Consider the following 24,380-nt stretch of genomic DNA (forward strand, 5'->3'; position numbering starts at 1 on the left):
TGTGGCTGGTAGCACTGGACTGGATGCAGCTGTCTGCAACCCGGCATTTCCTCTGTTGATTTCTCTCTCCTCTGGCGTGTATTGGTGACGGCTGGATGTGGGACGTCATTGATCTAGCAACTTGTTGGCGATCTAGCGAGTGACAGGGCTGCTCAGCTCCCCAGGGGGCAGAGTTAAGGTGAGGCACGGGGGAAGCTATGGGGATTCACTGGATGCCCAGTGCAGGGCACGTGTGCTTGACACACCTGCACATGGCTCTGCTCCACAGTAGTGAGAAGTAGAGTATTGGGGTTTTTTTTAAAGGCACAGGAGAAATGGCTATTTGGAATGAGGAGTGGAAGGACTGGCCTGTATCCCGATTGGTGCCCAGCAAAGGGATACAGACTCTACTTGGCTTCCTGATGGGAGGGAGGGAGGAGAGACTAAGGGGTTATTTAGACTGTGAGCGCTTTGGGGCAGGGACTGTCTTCTATTCTTGGCTGGGTCTTAGGCACTACTGTAATGTACATGATCAGTAAGTGCGGTCTCCTGGGTCAAAGCTCCTCCCCCAGGAAGTTCAGCCATGTTGGAGGTGGGTGTTCCTCTCTTTTGGGGTTTCTCATTGCTGGAGGGTAGCTCTAAATGTTAATTACACACTGGCCAAGGATTTCTGTGTGTGGCGTGACCCAGTTCACAAGTGGCCTCCCTGGGCCATCCGTTGAGTACTGCCATCCGTTGAGTACTGCCAGTAGAAAGTACTCAGTGACGTGGCCCCATGTCGTGCTGCAGGAGAAGACAGCGCTACCTGCCTTTGGTTCTGACATGGTTCTGATGCCAGTAGTGATGGTACAGTTTATAGTCAAGTGCCGTGGCCTACTGCTAATGCCCTGTGCTGCCATGGAGTAAACTTTGGTTGATTTCCACCGCTGTGGTGGGGTAATGCAGGAGGCCAGGCACTCGGCAACTGGAGGGAAATGCTGGGGCTCAATTACAGCCTGTCCAGGTGACTGACGAGTTGCGTGGATGGGCTCCAACCAGGGGGACGTTCTGCTCAGCCTGGAAAACGGTGGCCAAGACATCTGATCCCAGCGGGAAGTGAGTAGCACAGAGGGTGGAAAGCAGGGTTATTCTCAGTCCTGGGCTGAGGATGCAGAATAACCTGCCTTTCCTGGAAGCAGTAAATGCACTTTCCTAAGTGGTAAATCAGTCAGTAGTTTGTGCTCCTGGTGCAAATTAGAATGAGTCTGTTCCTCTCCTCTGACAGGCCAGAGCAATTCAGTTCAGAGACGAGTCCCTGAGCGGTAGGAATATCCCCACAAGCTAAGCCGGCGCTTGCTTTGGACAGTAAACAGAGCATAGACTGGTAAAGAGTGTTTTGAAGTTCCTGGCTTGTATACCCAGCCTGTGCAGTTTAACCCACTTGTGACACCTTCAGATGCCAGTTTTTGCGGCGATCCAATCCCGATAGTAAGTCACTCGAGTGTAGACGCCCGGTTTATTTGGTTTAGCACATTCGTCTCCCCAGCTCACTATTCCAACAAGGTACCAGATTCCTCTACGATCTTCAGTGACCAGGGGGCCACCGGAGTCACCCTACAGGGGAGAGAAAGGTGGAATTCAGCAGGCAGGAATTGAGAGCAAAGCAGGGGGATTTATTTCAATATTAAAGCAAATATTAAAGCTAATTGTTCAAATTCGTTTACTATGTAAGTAACATCACACGTGAGAATAAGATCACAGGCTACTGGTAGGTGGGTAAGTTATTTCTGGTATTCCAGAAGGACTTTTTCTACCAACTTCGCTGACAGAAGCTGCATCTTGCCCTCTCAGTATATGCAAGGTGGGCAGAGGAGCTCTATATTCTTCCGTCCTCTGGCGGGAGACTTACCCTAATAGTGTTGTGTGATTTTATCTTTACACAACAATAAATGAAGAAGCTACACAGGCATGCTGGGGCCCGAATAATTATGTATATTGAATTAGGATGACCAGATGTCCCGATTTTATAGGGACAGTCCCGATTTTGGGGTCTTTTTCTTATATAGGCTCCTATTACCCCCCACCTCTGTCCCGATTTTTCACACTTGCTGTCTGGTCATCCTAATATTGAATACACACAACGTGCAAGCCTTGGCTACCTATACACACGGCTGCTCTGGTCGGGCTCTGTGGCTTCTAAATCATGTAATACAGTGAGCACCACTAGAGGGCTCACAAACTATTTTAAGGGATATTACCCGATTCCTAGCCACTAACACGTGCCTTTTAGGAGTCCGTTAAAATCCCAGCTTTGAAATAGACCAACATTTTCAAATCTAGCCACACAGAGTTAGTCTCCTACATTAGGCACCGAAACGGAAGAGACCCGTGTTTCAGAAGTGCTAAGCACCCACAGCTCCTTAATGTAGCAAACCGGATGGTCTCGTGCTCTCTGTGAATCCATCGACTTTTACTTAGATGCCTAAATACAGATTTAGGGCCAATATTTTCAAAACTAGCAGCCTCAATTCAAGCTCCTGTATCCTTACTGAAGTAGTTAAATAGGTGGCGTGATTTTCAGACGTTCCTAGCACGCAGCAGCTGCTCTTGACTTCAGTAGGGGCTGTTAGGTACTCAGCACTTTTGAACATCAAACCAATTACTTAGGTGTCTAAATAAGGCTTTAGGAACCTAAACATAGGCACCGAGGTTTGAAAATCCTGACCTTATGGCCCATCCACTCCTCATTAGTTTCCCCATCTGTAAAACAGGTGCAATAACTCATACGAACCTCGCCTACAGGAGCACTGTGATGCTTCAATGAATGTTTACAAGCCCTTTGACGATTAAACAGGGTAAATATTTTTGTAATTATCATAATTATCCAAAGTGAATCCATTTAGGATAAACGAACTAAGTCATCTCAAACCAGTCAGCTAGCCTGAGGAAATTCACTGCTGCAGAAGGTCTTAGAAGGTCAAATACTGTAGCTGGAATTATCAAAGGACTGGGGAATTCTATACCCAGCAATGACATCTGTTGCCATGCATGCTTTAATAAAGGTAAACTACTCCCACACCCCAAATTGATCACCTGCGGGGGGACAGGAATTAATTAATTGGTTCCCAATATAATAGTGGTCAGATCAGCCAACCTTATATCATGGGCTAGCCCCAGGGTCAGCTAGTGAACGTCGGTATTTATTCATGTACACCTCTACCTCGATATAACGCTGTCCTCGGGAGCCAAAAAATCTTACCGCGTTATAGGTGAAACCGCGTTATATCGAACTTGCTTTGATCCACCGGAGTGCGCAGCCCCCTCCCCTGCCCACCCCCCGAAGCACTGCTTTACCGCGTTATATCCGAATTCGTGTTATATCGGGTCACGTTATATCGAGGTAGAGGTGTAATTACAAACTTAAAGTACGTGTTTTATATCGCAAGTTCTTTATGGTTTGGCCCATATCGTTAAATGTGTTTCTCTAGCGCCTGGCAAAATGGGGCCCCGATCTTAACTGGAACCACTGTCAGCCCAGTACTAAAACCGGAGGGTGGGATTTTCAAATGCACTCAGCCCTGGCTCTGCTCCTGCTGGAGCCAGTGGTGATATTCTCATTGACTCCAGGGGCGCAGAGCTACGCCAGCACTAAATGCATTTGAAAATCCCGCTCTAAGCTGCGTGCCAGGGCAGCCAGTGCTAACAGCTGCAGCCAGCCCAGAGTGCACTGCACTGCAAACTGGAACGGGCAGGGGACGATGATCCGCAATGTTCCTGAGTCCCACCGGACAACAGGGACTCCGTTGTCGATTGTGAGAAAGGCATTAAACAGCCTCCATAGAAATCAACCTTCACTGCGTTTATTGAGAAGATGGTCAACGTCATTGTGTGTCCACCTCAAACATACGTTGGTGAAACCTTTATACCATACCACACCCTCATGTATATACTCTCTCTCCTACACACACATATACACACACACACACACACACACACACGGCCAAAGCCTCACCTGCTGTAAGTCAGCCTAGGACTGCTGAAGTCAACGGAATTATGCTAATTTATACCATCCGAAAATCAGTTCTGTCATTGCAGTTGTTCAGGGTACATGCCCCATGTTCACTATTGCAAACCCCCACCCCAGGGGCGTGCGCAGGAATTTAAATTTGACCCCTTTTGGGGGGGCATAGAAGTTCGCTGCCCACCCCCGGCCTGATCTTCCCTCCCTCCACCCTGCCCTAGCCCCGGCCAGAGCTCGATCTTCCCTACCTCCGCGGCCCCGGGGCTGGAGAAGTTCTATGCCCCCAATGATTACGGGGGGACGTGGGGGGGGGCGTGCCCCTGCTTGTCCCCTCTTGCGCACATCCCCTGCCCCACCCCCTTATAGTCTCCTATTTCTTTCTTAGAGTCATCCCTGGATTTTTACAATCTCCAAAAATAGCAATCTGCTATCATGGGTCTCTTTGGCGCAGCCATAACTAATCTGCTCTGAAGTTATGGATCGTAATAGACTACCCCTTCCCTCCCCAGCTCTCAGTAGAGCTCAAGGCTCTGTAAATCAGAACCCTGAGCCGGACGCAGGTGTAGCCTGTTAAAATGTGTATGGTCAGAGACCACCAGGAGCAGGGAAGTATCTGTCAGCAGTTCTCACGCTGATCAGTTCTTGGCATTGCGATTAGACCTACCTGGCAGGCATCTATTTTCCCCTCCAAGTATCCAGCACACACCATCCCAGGCGTGATGGCCCCATTGTACACTTCTGGTCTATTGCAAATGTCCGTGCCTATGATCTTCACTTCCCCTCGCCGAAGATTATTAATGCTTGGACCTAAAAGGGAAAGAGAGGATTTAGAATTTACAAGGCCTGGGAAGAGCAGGAGGAACCAGACCATCACAAACACTCAGCTTCCATTTCAGCACCTAAAGGAAGTGGCCAGGTTGACACTTTGGGAAGAGAACAGTTTATCCTCCTTCAGCCTCTCACTTGCTCCAAACCCAGCTGCCATTCAGCCTCGTCCTTCCCAAAGTGTGCCTTAATCCAAGTCCCCCACCCCATTCATTTTTCGACTTCACTCCTCTAACATAATGAGCACAGGGATTTCTGGTGCCGAGGTCCCAGTGTGCACTGTGGGGAGTTAATACAGGTCTGTGAGATCAGAAAGCCCCAATCAGAATATGGCTTTGGACAATCCATGATCACAGCGAGAGTCTAATATAGGTATAGGCTCCAATTCAACAATGCTCTTAAGCACATTTAGCTTTAAGTCCCATTGGTGTCTTAAAGTGAAGCATGTGCTCATGTACTTTGCTAAATTGGCACCTGAATTAGGACCAAATAGCAGTTAGGTGAAGAGAACTTCTAGGGCAAGTTTAAAGGTTCTGGAAGCTAGATTACACCAAGCTGATGCCAGATGTAAAAACAAAGGCAATGGTACAGAAAGGAAACTGGTGACTGAATGCATGAACGAAATCTGCTTAGCCTTGGTAATGGCAGAAACAGCAACGAGTGACTCTTTTCTTGTCCTGGCACTAGTGGCTTGCAGTTCTGCCATGTCCCAGACCACCACTGGAAAGCCAGAAAATGCCGAATACAATGAACTGAGCCAACCTGTATATAACACGCAGATGCTCAGCCTGGTAATAGATTTGAAGGTCGGAAGGGACCGTTCTGATCACCTGGCCTGACCTCCTGTAAAACTTCACCCAGTGACTCGTGCAGTGGAAGGAATTATTCTTCGCTACTACATAAGCGAACCCAACAGCTGCTGGTCGAGCTGGGACGTCTCATTTAGAAAGATAGCCAATCCCGATTTAGAACCTGTGTGTCAGAATGAATGTCCCACTTCCTTTGGTAAGCTGTGCCCATGACTAATTAGCCCCCAGACTAATCAGATAAGAAACTACGTTCAATTGCATAACGAACTGAAAATGAACTAAATATGTAACGTCATGGGAGGGCTCTTTGAGGAGACACTCACCTTGATTCTGTAAAGCGCCCCATCCCGTGACGAAGCAGGTAGTGTCATGTGGGAAGACGTAAAATTCTTCGGGGAGACAGACCATGCGTATGTCGCTGGTAAATTCCACGGGGGAGGAGAGCTGCACAACAGCGATGTCATAATCGTGGTTTGGAATGGTATTAGTGTATTTTTCATGAATGATTATGTTGCGGACAGATCTTCTGCTTTTTGGAGGTCTTATAACAGTCCCAAAGCTAGCCGTCCACCTAAGGGGATTCAGTTGTCTGAAAGAGATACAAGATTAGATCACAGGCATGCATAGACAATTTTTCAAAGAGCTCAGCTCCCAGTTAGGCACCCAAATGCCGGGCTACATGTGTTGGGAAGCACAGAGCATGGCTAGAACACTGCTGTGCTCCAGCAATCCCCTGAGGGATGTTGCCAGCTGGTATAAGTTAGAACAGCCCCAAGGTTGCTCTAACTTGCACTGGTGGCTGAACTGACACCCAGCAGCCCGAGGGTTGGGCGGAATTGAAAGGTAGAGTACAGCCATCTTTGACTTCCACCACCTCTCAGGTCTCTCCCCAAGTACAGCTCAGCCAAACTGGAGGATCAGAACCCAGATACATTTAGGGGTTCTGTTTTGGTTCCAAAGGTCACAGAATTCCAGGTTGGTGTCTGTACGGGCACACAGTCTTTTACAGCATCCTCTCCCCAAGCTGGGATCTTACCCTCTAAAGCAGTGAGCTGCAGTGACAAGCCACGTGTTACTGATCAGCGTTGCGCCGCAGCGATGGATACCGCTCAGCTGAAGACTAGCTTGCCATGGCCACTCGCCATCCTGGGCAGACACGCCTCCGGTTATTCTGTCCGTGTAGGAAGGTGATTTACTTCCTCGTATCCCACAACCTATCAAAGAAAGGACCGACTTAGCTGGACTGCTCCCCAGGAAAGAAAGAGAAGCTTTTGTTTGGTGTATGTTCCCAGCATGCTGAACACAAATGGCTGCTTGCATTTTGTTAGAACATGGCTGTCATCAAATGAACAGCATTCAGATAAACAGATGTGACACCACAGCTGCATTGATGATCAACCACAGTCACACAAGGTGAGACTTCACACACACACACACACACACACACACACACACACACACACACACACACACACACAAAATTAGGCACACAGAAGACATACATAGCCAAGTATAATGATAACAAAAACCAGACAGTCTTAAAATAAGAATGAACCAAAATATATTATATTTATAATTATGCCATTTAAATAACCACCCCTTGTATCTAAACATATTAATCCTTCCATCTAGCTGCATAAAGAAAAACACAGTTATTATTATAAATAATGAGAAGATCTCTTAAAGAATAGTAAAAACATTTAAAAACTAAAAACATATCTAAATCATAACCCAGAAGTAAAACACAATTGCAGGTAGGACTAAGCTAAACTCCATCTATTACTGCCATTACCTGTAAAGTCAACATTTGTCTGGAGGATGTAATAAATATGGATTTTCGTAGAGATCTATTAAAGTATATTTTGTACAACAGATTGTGTTGGGTCTAGAACTGAGCAAATAATCGATTTTTAGGTTTGGGGACTGAACTAAAATATCCACGTCGATGAGAAAGAAAACCAAATTTTGTTCAAAATTTTTCGTCAACTCAAAAGACGTGTTTGAAGTGATAACAGACTTGAAATGTTTTGGTCGATTCAAAACTTTTTTTTTTTTTTTTTAGTTTTTGTTTCAATTTAAGCAGCTTGGTGTTTTGTTTTGTTGTTGGTGGTGGTTTTGGTTTTTTTGGGGGGGAAGGGGTCTGACAAAAGTGGGAATTTTCTGAAATATTTTGATGATTCCTATGCATGCCTCAGTTTCTCTCTGTGCTTTGCATTGCTACCGAATGGCTACACAAGAGTGCTCTTGGGGCAAAGCAGGAGACAAAGTGTTGTGTCATGTAACAGTCTGGGGTGGAATGAGTGGGTCGGTAAAGGACTGGCTGAAACCGATCCATATCAATGGCGGGTCCGCAAAGATAACAGAAGCCCCAAGAACTGAGCAATTGACACTTATCCAAGGGCAGATACCTGGCAGGTGGAACGTGTGAACTCAGCATTGGCCTGCAGGAACTGGACCCTGGACAGAAACGCGTCAGGGAGCTGAGATAAGGGTTGGCAGCTCTCACTCGGGACTGACAGAGAGAGATGGCAAGCCAGGAGGACTTCTTGGCAGCTTTGCTGGGTGGAAAGCTGGCTTGGCCAAAATGGACTATGTCTATTTCTCCGTGCTAACCTAAGGACTTCCCACTGCTGTGTTCTAGGTGACTAATAAATCCTACTCGGTTTTGAAAAGGCTGCCTGGGGTCACTGCAAATGTTTGCTGAAGTGCACTGGTCCCTGAAGAGTGTGAAAGTCTCAGCCCAGGCATCTATCTCAGCTGGTCTTTTTTTTTTCCCTCTCTCTCTCTGTTTAACAGATTCACTTTTATTTATAAAAATGGTAAACTTGTACTAATTTTCTGCCTGATGAAATTATTCCGGAGTTTTAGATCACTGCTGAGGCACAGCAGATAAAACTCTGAAAATTTAGTTACGAAATTTTTTTGCAAGTCAAGTTTATCAGTACTGTACGTTGTTCAGCAGCCTTCAGTCATCAATAAACGTTAATCTTCCAGGTCCTTCATTCCTCATCCACCGCCTGTATCTCTTCCATCGAGGGTCCATGGCCATCTTCTTCTTTAGCTCTTCCTCTTGTTCTTGCTTGTAGACCTCATAGTTCTCTCTTATCCATAGCTGCCGTTCCAGAAAAGTCTTTCTCTGATGATCTTCCAGACTGTCAAACTGAGACTGCGACATTTTCATGTATCTGTGTATGATATACAGCTTCTCTTCCTCACCATATTCTCGCCCTTTAATATTAACACAATAAATCCACCAACAATACCAACCTATATACTTGCATAAGTAAAAAGGAGCTAAGAGGCTTTCTTGCTAGGCAGAGCTCTCGGTGTGAGGCAGAGGGGTGGAGCCCAGAGATTCAGTCTTTGAGGTGTTGAGGCCATGTGGCCAATCCATGTGGGTCTGGCACATGGACAGGTTTCCTCCCAAGGGCTATTTAAAAGCTAGGCCGTAGCACAGATCCTGTGCACAGGAGTTCACTCTTTTTGAATATTTTCTTAATTGCCCAAATTTGAATTTGAAACGCCATTTCAAGATGAAAAGTCGGAACAAAACAACATTCTGAAATGAAACATTTCTTTGAATTTTTTCCATTGTTTTCTCAGCCACAACTATTTGTTGACCCAAATTCACAAATAATTTGGGAGCACAGGGAGAAAAAAAAGGGGGCATTTTTGGATCAAAAAAAAAATCTATCAGTCGAAAAACTTTTGCCCAGCTCTAGTCAGGTCACGTTTAGCGTAAAATTCAGGGGTTATAAGAGCACGCCTTTGTAAAATGAACAGGAATGTTTCCATTATGGTTTTTTAAATGGAAATAGTTTAACAAGAGTTCTTTTGCAGTGTCTGCAACCTCAATACTGCAGGGTTGTGCTAGTGCAGGATAGCCAGATGGTGGAATGGACTAGAACCCAATTCTAAAAAAAAGAGTGACACTGACTAGTCTATCTTCATTGCCTAAGCTTAGCAAAATGCAAAAAGCAATGTAAATTAGATGCTTAATATTCTAATAACTGATGTAAAGATTACGTCTAAGTGCATGACTCGGCCTTCTGTACTCCTGAAGTACTAGCTAACTCTGCACGTGTTTCACTAGTGAACTCTATGCCAACTGCAGAGTCACATACTGCTCAGCGGGAATGAAGTCAGGCCCCAGAATAAGCCATTGCGCACATGCATTGTCCCTTTAAACTTCTGCTGTACTGAGGCAACAGAAGGCTCTTACACCATATTGTGTAGCCAGAGGCAACCCTAGGCAGAGACACTTTCAACTACCTCAGCAACAGTCTCAGTACAGTATGAGGATGGTGCCACAGCTCCATCAGCCAGTGGTTCAGACCTGAACCCCCCATCTCCAAGTACCACAATAGGTCTGCCTTGCCGAGAGACACCGGGGTCCAAAGAATGGGGCACTGAACTAGACAAGCATTCAGGTGACCTGGGTTTTAGTCCCATCTCTGCCAATTACCTATTGTATGACCTAAGTCACTTTACCTGTTTCCTCTCTCTCCTTGTGTCGATCGTAAGCTCTTTGGGACAAAGACCTGTCTCTTACTCTGTGCTTGTACAGCACCCCACACAATGGGGCCCTGATCTCAGCTAGAGCCTTTAGCCACTGCTGCAATACACACAACAACAGGGGTCTGGGTGATCCCAAAATAAAAGCTATGACCTCAGCCTTGTCTCTGTGACCTGTGTAAAGGCCTGGGAGATGGTCATTGGCTTTCTCTTCCTCTCCAGTGAAGCTATATTTGGTCCCACATCCTCAATGTCTAAGTATCCCCCCTGAACATCATCTTCCACATGGTCCCCCAGACCTCAGTCAGGTACGGTATGCTGCGGTCAGTGCCCGGGGTGGAGCACTGACATAGCCAGAGCACGCATCAACACCGGTTATGGGAAAGCTGCCAGCCCAGGCTGAACTGGGGTGGCTGGGGCAAAGGTTGGTCACTCTGTCCTCGGAGTCACAGCACAAGGCTTGACTGAGCGTCTACGCGGCACTAGCATCAGGACTGATGCATTGTCAGTCCAGGGTGAGCACAAAGACCAGAGAGCTCTGGCTGAAAGAAGACATGGAGGCCTACCGCTGTCCCCTGCTGTTGCTGGGGGGTGCCCGTCGGCCACCGTGAGCAGGAATGGGTCTGGAGCAATCGGAGGCTTCAGTCAGTTGCTTCTGGAGGCTGGTGAGAAGTGGGACGCTCAGCGCTTTGCTGGCAGTAATTACACAACCAGGGAGGAGCTGTGTCAAGCACCAACAGGGTATGCACGGCAGCAAGCATGAGCAGTGTAGAGCCAGCAAGCAGTGTATATACAGACACTCATGGCTGGATCGGTATAAGTGCTCAGTACCCAGCGGCTCTCATTGGAAGCAGAGCTCTTATCAGCATCCAGCTGGACTCAGAACTGTGGGCAACTCCTCCTACAGGGAGGAGACCAGCAGGGACTCCAGGCTCTCCCTCCATCCATGATGACATTTGTGAACAAATCTCAGAGCTGTCTGGTCCTTTTGGAGGCAGCCGTATCTGCTCAGGAGAGGTGCAGTCCAATCTGCATTTGAAACTAGAGCTGGCCGGGGATTTTTCAGTGAAACTTCTTTTCCTTTGGAAAATCCGGATTTGTCAAAACCAGAACGTTCATCAGGATGTCGTCTCAGGTCCAGGATGGAATTTCTATGGGTGAGTGAGAGACATGAACCCCATCACCACCCCAGAATAGCCAGAGGCGTGGTGTTTAGAGCCAGGAATGGCAGAAGCTCCCTAAAAGTGTGTGTGGGGGGGCACTGGCATCCAAACTGTGGCCCTGCCTTGCCCCTTCCCCGAGGCCCCGCCCCCACACTGCTCCTTCCCCCAAGGCTCCGCCCCCACGCTGCCCCACCCCCCACTCACTCCTCTCTGCCTCCTCCCACCCATTGCTCACCCTTACGACCGGTAAAAAGTGGGAGGACTATGTCCTCTCACTTTTAAAAGTGATGGGGCCATGGCCACCTGGCCGCCCCATTCTGGCACCCCCGGTTAGGGCAGTCAGCTGGGATGTGGGTGACTCATATTCTAGCCTGTGCTCTGCCAGATATAGATCAGGGTCTTGAACCCACATCCCAAGTGAGTGCCTGGACCACCAGGCTGTGGGCTCTCCTAGGCTCTCCTTTGTTTCTGAAAAGGTTCAAGAGGCCTTGGTTTCATCCCAATGCAGAACAGGAAATCCCACACCATTTTCATGGGATGGGAAAACCGTTTCTCACTCAGCTCTACGTGGAACAGCTCTCGAAGTCAGAATATAAAACCTGTCCATGCCGCACAGAGCCAAACACAGCCGGGCGGACGCCAAGACTCCAAGGATACAGCAGCGAGGAGCTGAACATTCTCAGTACCTCTGGGGTGCTGCTGTCATCAGTCTCAGTCAGCACTAACATGCAAGTCCCAAGGGCTGGGAATGCCCATTTGGTGGACTGACACAGCTGGCACCTATTGTCAAACCACTAAACAAGGCAGAGTTGTTGTGGGGAGCAAGGTGGACGTGCATCTACTGCAGCCAGTTGTAGCTACTCAGTTGAGCTCCTTCACGACCAGAGTTGGAGAGGAACCAGCAGCTGGAGCAATAGGGGACTCCTCCATTCCACCTCATTCCAGCAGTGGTAGGATAGCCACTTTGAAAGCTCTCACCTTGGTCACATACAGCAGCACAGTATGGCAGCGAGATAGCCGGGGAGAGGCATGTTCTCCAAAGGCTAACCGCTGCAAGAGAGAGATCCCTGTGGGCAGGCAGGTAGGTCCATGCCTCTCAGGTATGACTGTGGGTGTCATTTCTGCAACTCAGTGTTCATGGGGGCACCTCACCAGCAGGTGGCCCTCGCCTCCACATATTTGTACGAGCAAAACGAAAATACCTTCCCCCCCCCCCCCCCCCCCAACAAACAAGTTGAGTGTCAGGCTTCCAGCACAGAGGAACGTTTTCCCCAGGCAGCAGCAGGGAGGAGGGATGAATCAAGCAATCAAAGCAGCAGACCAAGGGACTCTCCCACCTGTCAGTGGGATGGGTGGGGAGTTACAACCCGTCACAGCTCGTACATACCATATCGGTTAGCTAGCTTAAGGACAACTCGGGACCAGGACCTGCATCCCAGCACGTACATGAGACACGGTGCTGCGAATGGGAGCTGTCTGCAGGCACTGTGTCCTGAAAACCTGTAGGACAGGTACGTCCCTTCCTTTCCATTACTGCAGCGTCCCTGCGCTAGTAACGATGCACAATGGAGAATAAAAACTGGTATAAAACTGCAAAAAAGTGACACAGTCAAGTCCATGAATCGTGAACAGCTGGGAACTACTTCAACCATAGTTACTGAAATTGCAACACCCCACCTAACTACTGCATCATTTCCAAAGAGATGCACCAATAGTCTAACTACAATGCTGAATAATAATATGGCAAAAAGACAATCAAGCCCAAAGACTATGGGCTTGATGCAAAGTCAGTGGAAGTCTTTCCGTTGACTTCAGTGAGTTTTAGACCAGGCCCTACTGATGCAATGTACATTGCCTACTAGGGATTCCTGCAAATAAATCCTTCACTTCTTGAGTCACCAGGTACAAATAATATCAATTACATCTGTCGCCAGAAGAAAATCAATCTCCCTGTCCCTCATGTGATTATTAATGGCTAGAATGTGCTTGGATCCTGTTTTTAAACACTACAGACCTACGGCTGGGAGGCACTGAAAATATATGCTAGGGAATAATTTTGGCTTCTGTTTAGAGGGGCCAGCAGAGATCAGGGCCCCATTGTGCTAGGCCCTATACAAACACAGATAGAGTTCCCGCCCCACAGACCTTAGGGTCTAAATAGACAAGGTAGACACAGACTGAGAGACAAGGGGTATTATTATTATTAGACACTTTCTGTAGGAAATCGAGGTCCAGAGAGATTAAGGAAAAGACTTACAGACTTACTCTCACACTTAACGTTAAGCATGGGGTCAGCCCGTTGAGTGGATGCTGGGGAAGCCCTACAGTCAGAGGTTGGGAGGAGCAAAGGGTCATCTCTCCAGCACCCTCTCTAAGGCCCAGGAGGAGAGGAAAGGAGCTAACCAGTACTCTGGCATGAAGGCCACCCCCTAGCACTTCTAAACGACCAGGAGAAAGAGCAGCAGTGGCAGCCGGGAGGAGCAGCAAGGACCGAGAAGGCTTCCTGACTCTTCCACGTGTCCAAGAGGCAAGAAGCAGGACACTTGCTCTCTTTCATCAGCACTAAAGTCACCTCCCCCCCTCTTAGAGAGACCTCTCTGGAGCCCACGGCCACCAGGAGATGCAAGCTAGTCACCAGCGGGGGCGGGGGGGGGAAGCTTGTCCCTACTTCTTCCTAAACAACACACGTCACCTCCGTTTCAGCCACAGGGGATAAGTCCCCATGTAGACAATGCCTAGGTACGTATATGGCCCCCACATCACCCCACTGTCCAAGCACCCAGTCCTATGAGCCCTGCAGCGCCAACCCAGCTACAAGAAAGTGAGCTGATTTCTCTTCTGCCTCATGCACCCTCAACAGAATTGTTACCTGCATTTCAGCTGCGTGATCCCCTTTCTGGGTGCCAGGCTGACCTGCAGATTTTATAGCACGGTCAGTCAGAAGAATCACCTTTCTGCTTGTAGACTGAGCACACCTCATGTAGAAGTCACTGAAACCCAGAAAGCATGGAACCCCACAATGGCATGTCCCCCAAGGACCATTAATAAACTGCTTGTACTTACAGTTGTTGAAAAGCTTTTCTCCATTTTCCTTCTTCATCTCTGAAATGAAACACACAGCAGACAGTCAGAACAGCTCACACTTCCTGTCTCAGTTGGTCAGGGTGGATTTCCTTAAAGTCCTTGTGGGACATAAGTGATGATTGTTTTGGGGTGGTGCCGGGGGTATTGTAATAGGAGACAGATGAACATGCCTTACTATTTGGGGAGATTTCGCAGTTAGTAAGTCTATTTGGGACTTGATTGGGCTACTGTGGGGTCCCCCAAGTACGAGCCCTCAGATAGTCACTTGGCTTCAAACCAGTCTTGGATGGAGTGTCTGTAAGTGCTGGTCTAAAGTAACCCTGTAAATGCAACCAACTGCTAACATGCTGTTAGGATGTGCATGGTATAAAACCCTAAATGGATTAGTTTAGACAAGATAAGGCTGGAAGTCACGGACATCACCATTTGCTGGATCCAAGTTGTAATCAGCTACTGTTCTTTCTTATAGAAAGTTTACATGACAATCTAATGAACGGACACCCCTATTTGCTCTCCCTCATAATACTAGAGCAACAGGGCAATCAATTACATTACAGGTGGCAAATTTAAAACTGATACAAGGATTCCCCCACCACACACACACACAAATAATGCACAATTAATCTATGGAACTCATTGCCACATGATACCACTGAATCCAGGAGTTTAGCAGGATTCCTAAGGGGGTTAGAGCCATTTATATGGATAATGAGATCATGCACAGGGTTTATTAGATAGGAAAGATATATAACGGACATAATCTCCTCTGATTCAAGGGATTAACTAAGTACTAACTGCCTGGCATACGGGGAAATTTCCCATAAAGGCAGATTATTCCATAATGCTCTGTTACAGTCATTCTTCCTCTGGAGCACCTGGTATTAGACACTATTGGAAATACGATACTGGGCTAGATGGACCCCTGACCTGATCCAGTGCAGCAATTCCTGTGTTCCTACAAGTTACACAATATGGCTAGCGTAATTATCCTGACATCGTTGCTTATGTTGAGGCCAGGATAACCAAGAAAAGCAACTGAAAGATAGCCACTGTACTTCACAGCTATAAAGATGATCAGATTATGTCTCAGTGTTCCAATTTAAAAAGTAACCATTGCCTGTAATTGGATCATTAAAAAAAACAAAACTATCTGGTTGCATGCAACGTATCAGCACAATTAGTTATTTAAGCACCTTTGCCAACACCTCACCTGCTCAGTATAAAAGGAGCATAATTCTCACTGTAAGCAATCAGACGCCCATATGGGAGCGTTACTGTCCAGGGAGATGGAGAACTACACTCCAACTCATTGGGGGGCAAATCTCACTTGCTGGTGAAAGGCACCAGCTTCTCTGCTCCACATGCAAAAGCTTCTTCTCTTCCAAGGAGGGCCATGATGAAACCATGTTAACTGGGTCCGACTCCATTCCTTGGAGGCATTCCATCCATTACAACAGAACGGCGGCTGGCTGTCATCTCGGCCTGGGAAGACCCCGAGATCCAGCAAGCATGGAGTCTGACCCAGTGCTCCTTCACTGTCATGGTTACTCCTGATGCTTCCACATACCCATATGGCCTGTACCTATCTGCAAGGGATAGTCTAAAATAGTGTGGTGATGAAGTGGGGTAGGTGTCTCCAGCCCATTAGGGATTCAAGTGTTCTTCTAAAACCCTGGATTCCTGTTACCGGGAGACATGCTTAGATGTGTAGTGCATTATCACAGGATGGAGGGATTGGGTGGCTCCATGCATGGGGCTGGGAGTACATGGAATGGCAGCACTTCATGATGGCACAGGTATTTACCTCTTCTTTCCACCCAAGAATTCACCCTGAACAGGGGGCGGTTCCTTCCCCAAAGGAAGAGAGAATAAATAAAGTTCAGCCCGATTCACACGCTAAGACAAGAGCCTAATGTATTGCATGGAAGTGCCTCAGTCTACAGCAGTGGTTCCCAAACTGGGGTTCGTGAACCCCTGGGGTTCGCAAAATGTTACAGGGGGTTCTCGGGAAAAAATTCTCTAATGGTGGTCAGAGCCGTCCCTAGGGATCCTGGGCAGCATGGGGCCAGCAGCCCGGAGCCGCTGGACTTCCAAGAGCTAAGCAGATCAAAGCAAACATAGCTATCACACTGAGGAGATTTAAACTTCAAGACTCCTTATAAGAAATGGAAAGGGAGGTGGATATTTTTTGCTATTTTTAAAATTAAATAGGCAGCTAGTATTGTTTTTAAAATTATTATGAACAATTTTAAGCTTTGTTGTAATGTGCGTTGTTTGCCTGGACTGCTCAAGACCTGAATGCTGGTGTAGGAGGAACTCTTTGAGTTGGCTTCTTAAATGCCTTCATGCTGTTTCACATCTGATACTCCTTGATGAAACATAGGAGCCTTGTCTTATAACAGGCTTATTCAAAGTGATACAAGCTACGAAAGTGAGATCTTGGAAGAGTGTTGCCGTTTTCATAATGTAATAAAAATACTGTAATGATAACTAATAATTAATAATAAATAGTATGTAATAAGCATGTCATAAAAACAAATTTTATATTTCCAAGATCACTGCTTTTATAATTTATACTCAGGTAAAGGAGAAAATCCCTGGAAATATTCATTTTTAGGAGGGGGTTCGCGAGACTTGACATTTTAGTGAAAGGGGTTCACAGGTTGTTAAAGTTTGGGAACCACTGCTCTACAGCAACACAAAAGAGGGAGCAAAAAGAGTGGGAAACAGAGATCCTTAAAGTGACAGATCTGTAACATTTGATCTGTCAAAATTATAACACCGTTACTTCTAAAACCAATGGAAAAACTTGCTTTACAATATGTATCTGCCTTAAGAATATATCCTGCAAAGTATTTTAAAAACCACTTCTCCGATTAATCCTATTTTACAGCTTTTCCCTAAAATAACGGAATCTCCTTAGAGAGTACAAAATGACTACACCAGGCTGATGAGCAGAATGGTTCAACTGCATCATTTGCTGCAGTCTAATGCTAAGCGATCAATCCGACGTCCACTGGGGAATATTACTGTCTCTTGAGAGCAAGAACTAGGCTACAAAACTCATTGAGTAGGGGACTGTCAATAAAGCAGGTGGGGAATTTATTGATGAAATATTTATAGATGAAAAATGCCAGTTTGTCAAAAACAAAACTTTGTGGAACAGGGGCAGTTCTGGCGACTCTCCCAACGTGAACATTTTTTGAAAAAAGTTTCAAAATTGTCAAAAGGTTTGTTTCAACATTTTCTAAAATGAAAAAATTCTGGTTTTCAGGTTCAGAATAAGCGTTCCAAAAAGTAAACTAATTAGACTAAAAGAAAGGGGAGAGTGGGAGCTCAAAACTGAAACCAAATATTTCAACTGACCCAAATCCAACCCTTTTTGTTTGTTTGCAAAAATCTGAGATTGATTCTTCATCCTGATTCAAGATAGGAAAATGTTTTGAACTCTCAAAAATATTCATGAGATGAGAAACGTTTCTTGCCCAGTTCTGTCGTATGATAACAGTGAGGACAGAAAAACAGGGGAGGGATAGCTCAGTGGTTTGAGCATTGGTCTGCTAAACCCAGGGTTGTGAGTTCAATCCTTGAGGGGGCCACTTAGGGATCTGGGGCAAAATTAGTACTTGGTCCTGCTAGTGAAGGCAGGGGGCTGGACTCGATGACCTTTCAAGGTCCCTTCCAGTTCTAGGAGATAGGATATCTCCATTAATTTATTTTATTTTTTATTTAGGGGCCCTTTTGTGGACTGCTGCCAGTTTTGCATATTTTTAATAGTGTGACGGCTTTATATTTGGGCACCTGACCACAGAGTGGAGAAGTGACCTTTTATTCATTTGTGTCCACACCAAAATTCATTTTTCTCTGTGGCAGGCTGGGAAGGGAGAAGGCGGAAGGACACAAAAGCAATCTTCATTCAATATGGAGTTGGATTCTGGGGCTAACTGTGGGGAGAAACAAGTCCAGAAGGGAGGCTGCAAAGCAGGAGACATAAGGTGAACCAACAGGAACGCTCTTCGCACCATTGGTTTAGAAAATTTGAAAGCAGAAGCAAAATGCTCTGAAAACAAAGGAGCCTGGAGACAGAGCTTTTGCTGGTGTAAATCAGTGTAGACCAACTTACTTCAACGGGGTCACACTGATTTATGTCTGCTTAGAATCGGGCCCACTGACTTCAGTGGCACTAGGTAAATTTGTATCAGCTGGGGATCTGGCTCACGTTTGTATCCTTGTTCTAGCTTTATAGTACCCTTCCAAGGTGTCAGCTGACGAGGGTGGCAGGGCTGTTTTGGGAAGAGGGAAGAAGCAAACAGCAGGGACTCACATCAGCGCTATAAAACAAATCACATTGCACAGAGGAAAGGGAGGCCTGAGCAGCAAAATCAAGGAGAAAAGGGAAAGCTCAAGAAACTTGCCTGAGAATTTAAAAGTTGAGGGGTCAATTTCCAAGTGCCCTGTGTTTGTCTGCAGCCGCCTAAGCAAAATGCTCTCGATTCTTTCCGAGAGAGCCACTCTGTTATCGTTTGAGGCGAATTCAAACATCAGCACAAGCTCTACCACCACTCCTCTGGCATCTGGGCTGCAAACCAACATGACATTAAAGACAGAGGTGAGTGAGCGTGTTTGCTACTTGTCCTCTCTTTCTACGTGGCTTTAGTTTTCATTAGGTCCTCTGGGCCTTACCTGGGGACAGACTCACAATAGAAGACAGGGGATGGGAAGGATCTAAGCAGCTAGCAGGGGATTTTGACAGAGCTCATCCTGTCAGAGTGATCGGGGAGGTCAGTGGGAATCTCGCCGAGAGCAAAGAAAAAGCCGGGGGCAAAGGATGATGTTAAGGAGAGCAACGTCCCAACTCCAGCCTGACGATGGTAGTGAGGGTGAGCTCAGTGCACGACCATGTGGATCATGGTCACAAGAGGACATATGGCCATTGGAACCATGGGCATGAAGTTCTTCTGGTTACTGCGACAACAGCTCTCATTTAGGCACCTGAATTAAGTGTGTTGAAGGATGGAGCGTCCACCACCTCCCTTGCAGCCTAAATTCACCCTTTCCTAATTTCACCCGCTGCTCCACAGCACTCAGTGGTTCCTCTCCTTCTTTAGTGATCGTGCCCTGGATATGGTCCCAGACTTTCATCGTCACTGAGTGAAGGTGCCACCAGACTCCTTGTTGTTTCCATGTATTTAACTATTTCCTTCTCTCCTTGAAGCCAATCCCCCTCCAGCAACTTTACCACTTCTCTAGCTCAGCACCGAACCCCCTCTCAATTGTCAGTATCTTTCTGGTAACGAAGCGCCTGGACCGGGACATGCTATTCCCCCGGCATTCACACCAGCGCCGCATAGTGTAGTCCGTGCTATACAGGAGCCGTAGTCTGCAGCCTGCCTATCCCATGATGCTGCCTCTGGGTAGGTTATTCAAAACTGCATGGGCTTTCCTTATTTTTGCACTGCTCTATCACATTGCATGCACCACTCCACTTATGAGCATCTGGTATAAGGTTCACTGAATCCACTCCGGGGACATCGAGATGAGAAAGATCCTGTTACTCTGGGCCACTTTGCAGAGCAATCTGGAGACCTTGAACTGGGTCAGGTCCCACTAGAGCTCTCTGCTCCTCTTGGGTCAAGCGGATACCTTAAGTGCTCAATCTTGGCTTCTTGGGGGGTCAATGACCATAAAGACACTGTTGTGGGAAAGACAGAGGCACTGGGCCTTCCTCTGACTCCCCCTGCCCTGCACCCTGTGCAGACACTTATACCAGCTCAGCACGGCAGCATTTTGCACAGGTGTAAGTGACTGCAGAACGGGCAAGGGGCAGCCATACCCCCAGCTACTGCAAGCCCTGCAGGTGGAATAGCCTCCAGGCTGGCATCTTGATTCTGAAACGTCCTGGTTGATGACGACAGCGTGCATTCCCCCTGCCCTCATGCTGCCTGGCCGCCCCAGACTGGGAGAAAGGTTCATCCGAGCTAACCTCAAGCAGGAAACAGACCTGCTAAGGAAGAAAGCGGCATTTCATTTTACATACCTCAGCTTGACGACATGGGACCTGATGTACTTCTTATTTAAAATGGAGGCTCGAAATGTATTGGTCACCTGTTAAAAGGATAGAAAATGTTTGTGAAACAACACAATTGGGTGTAACAGCAGCACACTCTCAGCTAAGGCATTCTGTTCGGAGAGCATCCAGAATACAAGACTACAGTGGTCAGGCTCCTAACTCTATCAAAGCCCATAGATGAATGTCCTTCATCCGACCCAGGTCTTGATTTCAAAGAACCATCCAACTGGCATGGCGCAGTCACGGCCCATTCATAGGGTTGAAACCGTTCACTGTACTCAGTTTGACCTTGTACTAACACATCACAGAGTGCAAGGGAGAGCAAATGCATTGTTCCCATCAATCAGGGTCCCCCGCCCAAGCGTGTTAGTGAGTTAGGGGCAGCTGCCCTGAGCTATGAATTATGGGATTTCTGCTCAACAGGAGAGCTTCCACTCGTTGCTTCTGTTCCCATATTCTCAGCCGTGTGCCCACCTCAGCAGCTGTGGAGAACTGCAGCCTGTGCTGTGTTTGGCTAATTGGCTAGCATTGCACGCCTCCCTGGCTGCTGGCTCTGAGACTCAATAGTGAGACACTGATCGGGACTGCACTGTCTAAGCATTCACACAGCACCAGCGTCGGGCTTGAGCCAAAACTCAGTGAAGCCAGTGGAAAGAGTCACATTGATTTCAATGGGCTTTGGACCAGGCCCTCAGTTCCCAAAGTGCTGTTCCAGCATGTCCCAGACTTGCTGTAAATGAGGTGGCAGTAGCTGTTGTGAGAATACACACATTAAAGATCGTGAGGCGCTTAAATACTACTGAGATGAGGCCAGAGAAAGGCCTCAGACAGATAGAGTGCAGTCCTTTCTATTGGATTATCTTAGCCTGCTTTCAGAGGGGTAGCCGTGTTAGTCTGTATCAGCAAAAACAACGAGGAGTCCTTGTGGCACCTTAGAGACTAACAAATTTATTTGGGCATAAGCTTTCGTGGGCTAAAACCCACTTCACCGGATGCATAGAGTGGAAAATACAGTAAGTGGTATATATATGAAAAGATGGGAGTTGCCTTGCCAAGTGGGGGGTCAGTGCTAATGAGGCCAATTCAATTAAGGTGGAAGTGACCTATTCTCAACAGTTGATTACTTTTGTAGTGCTAATGACCCCCCACTTGGTAAGGCAACTCCCATCTTTTCGTATATATACCGCTTACTGTATTTTTCACTCCATGCATCTGATGAAGTGGGTTTTAGAAAGCATCTCATTCTGGTTTCCAGTCAGTTAGCCCAGGACTTTCAGGGAGAAAGAAAAGTTCTGATTTACCAGCATCTGGATGCTTGTGCTCAGGTCTCTGAACTCTTTTGAGGTGTGCTTGTCAAACTCACGGTTGTACTGGACATTAGTGATTTTAAAGGTCCCATTGTAAAAGTACATATCCTGATCTAGAGAGGGAGAGAGAAGGAAAGGTCAATGCCTAGGTTACCATTTGGAGATGGGTAGCGTGGCAGAACTCGGGAGCAGATGTCATGGCTCCCAAAACAGGAATCTGGGTTTCTGGTTCTAATCTCACTTATTCCATGTCAATGGCGTTACATGGACTAGATCTGCAGCTGAGCTCTGCTCAGTGCTGTGGGCAAAGGTGGCTCTAAGCCACCTTCAGCTCCTCTGATCCTTGGGCAGCCAGAGACTCACTTTTCTCTTCAGTGTTAACCTGAAGGAGCCTTTAAGATGCTCTAAGCTAGACCAGCTGCAATAGAGCCCTTAGGGACCACTCTGCCAGCCAGGGATTGGCAGCGTACAGGGCACACCAGCCACATGCCTGTTCCGTCCCAGCACAAGCCTTCCCCTCTGCTCCATGCCCTGCCCTGGCATGTCCCTATCCCCAAGAGGGAGCAGTACAGGCAGCATAGTGCTGGCTACACCACCTTGGACTTCCCTGCGCAAGGATTGGGCCACACAGGGGTAAAGTGGAGGATTAAACCCAGGATATTGCATCCGAGCCTACATTTATTTACAACTCTGAAGCAGAGACAGCAGAAGGCACCGTGCATCACAGAACCAGAGCTACAGAATGACTTGAGGCTTTCACAGCCAGCTCTATCCGCCGCCCTCTACAGGATGGACCATGTACGAAGTTTATGAATTTGCAATCTCCTTTCAGCTAAGAGTGGCTTCTTTAGCTGAAGCAGTAGGGGCTTGTGCTTTTGGATCCAGACATCCTAGGTTCAGTCCTTGAAGACAACCCAGCCAGGGACATCATTACATAAAGCACTAAAACGGGAACATAATCCTCCAGTGGCTGGATGCTAGTAGATCTCGGACTTACTGTGATAACTGTCCATCGACCGCTCTACCTGGACCCCAGCACAGGAGACAGAAATCGAATGGACAGAAACTTTAAATCCCTGCTAGAGACAAATGGCTGGTTTTTAATAGGTGTTTTTAGGAAACTGTTAATTACACCCTTAACATGGGACTAAAAGGTCCTAAGTAGACTCACACCCTAGGGTGAATTCCATCCTTTGTACATCACATAAAGATCACAACAGTAAACTCCCAGCACGTACAATTCACCCATGATAGCAAGACTGTCGCACTTACCAAAGAGCAAAAAATATACAAGCAGACCGATGACTAGTGCCATAAAGAGCACGACGGCCAGAACAATAAGGGCTAACTTCCATGGTTCCAGAAGCTTCATTCTTGTGTCCAACTGGGTCAGCCTAAGAAGGGGGAGGAGGGGAAATAAATCAGACTTTGTAATAACTATAATAATGATCCCCTGAGCCAGATTGTCTGCGCAGCTCCATTGACTTCAATGGAGTTACGCTGCTTTATCTGAGCTGGAGATCCGGACAGTTACCTTCACAAACACCCCCTCCTGATGGAATAGCAACGACACTATGCTTAGCCAGGAGGACGGCTCCATGGGTGCATTGAGCATTTCTGCACTCAGAGGAGGAATAAAAGAGGCGCCAGGTGTACATACTGTACCTCTCCTTTCAGGAGCTTTCTAGCTGACACGCGCTCTGTAAGGCATTTACTCTGAACCCAAAGGGCAGACAGGAAATGCTCATTTCCTAAATCGAGTCTCTATTTTAGTCATTTAAAAAACAAACCAATATGCTTTTGGGTGGTTTCCCAGCATGTGTCACAATCACCATGTTCTTCGATCACTCTCTGTTTATGTCCAATCCAGTGCTGTGGACACACCATCATCCACGCTGAAGTGAATATCAGGAAGTCCTGGATGCAGCAGAATACTTTCAGCTAAACTCAGCTAAACCAGGGAGCTCATTCCCATCACGGGAACTTGCTGGTCTCGCTGTTAGACATTACAGGAGGTGCACAGAGAGCAAAATAATTCCCTTCTATACCCTAGGGCTTGGAGAGAATCCAGGCTCTGGAGGTACAATCCATGGAGAATGCTGAACACAACTCACTCTGTCTCTACAGAGACGCCAGCCACAGACACTGCTAAAGTAAGGGCCAGATTGTACCTGGTGCACAAGAGATAAGGAAGATACAAGGAGCCTCACTTCCCTTGCTCAGGGGCCAAACCAAACTGCATTCCCTTCTAGTTCCCTCAGGGGAGCAAATCAGCCTAAAAGGGGACACAGAGCCTATAGGGCCACCCGCCAATCAGCAGACATGGCCTGCTGCAGCGCGAGGAGCACCCTGGAAGGAGTGTAGCCATGAACACGCACTCCCTCTCTGAGTACAGCACACGTCGCCACACTCTGAACCACTCTGCAAGCTGCTGTGAATGGCATCTCACTCTGGCATCTCGAGTGGGTGGACCTTGAGCTGTGGGGAGAGCTGATAAAAGTACCACCAGTACTATTTTATTTCCCATTTTAGCCCCCTTTTCCCTTGTGGGGGAAGAGTCAAAATGACTGGGAGGAGGGGGGGAAATTCTAGGAAAACCTAGAGAAAGCACTAAAATATCCAATAAAA

At 47.2% G+C, this 24,380-nt stretch overlaps 1 protein-coding gene across 1 annotated transcript; it reads right to left on the minus strand.

The window, feature by feature from the left end:
• Positions 1–1,410: 1,410 nt before the first annotated feature.
• Positions 1,411–23,124, minus strand: LOC135879333 (transmembrane protease serine 11C-like). Its single transcript, XM_065405288.1, has 9 exons — positions 23,025–23,124; positions 21,747–21,865; positions 20,413–20,480; positions 18,791–18,954; positions 14,355–14,393; positions 6,650–6,827; positions 5,937–6,202; positions 4,644–4,786; positions 1,411–1,572 (listed from the first exon to the last, which is right to left on the minus strand). Exons 1-9 carry the CDS (start codon positions 23,122–23,124, stop codon positions 1,411–1,413), a joined length of 1,239 nt encoding a protein of 412 aa, XP_065261360.1.
• Between the last annotated feature and the right edge of the window lie 1,256 nt (positions 23,125–24,380).

The sequence above is a fragment of the Emys orbicularis genome, chromosome 5, assembly GCF_028017835.1.
Source record: "Emys orbicularis isolate rEmyOrb1 chromosome 5, rEmyOrb1.hap1, whole genome shotgun sequence".
NCBI classification, from domain to species: domain Eukaryota; kingdom Metazoa; phylum Chordata; order Testudines; family Emydidae; genus Emys; species Emys orbicularis.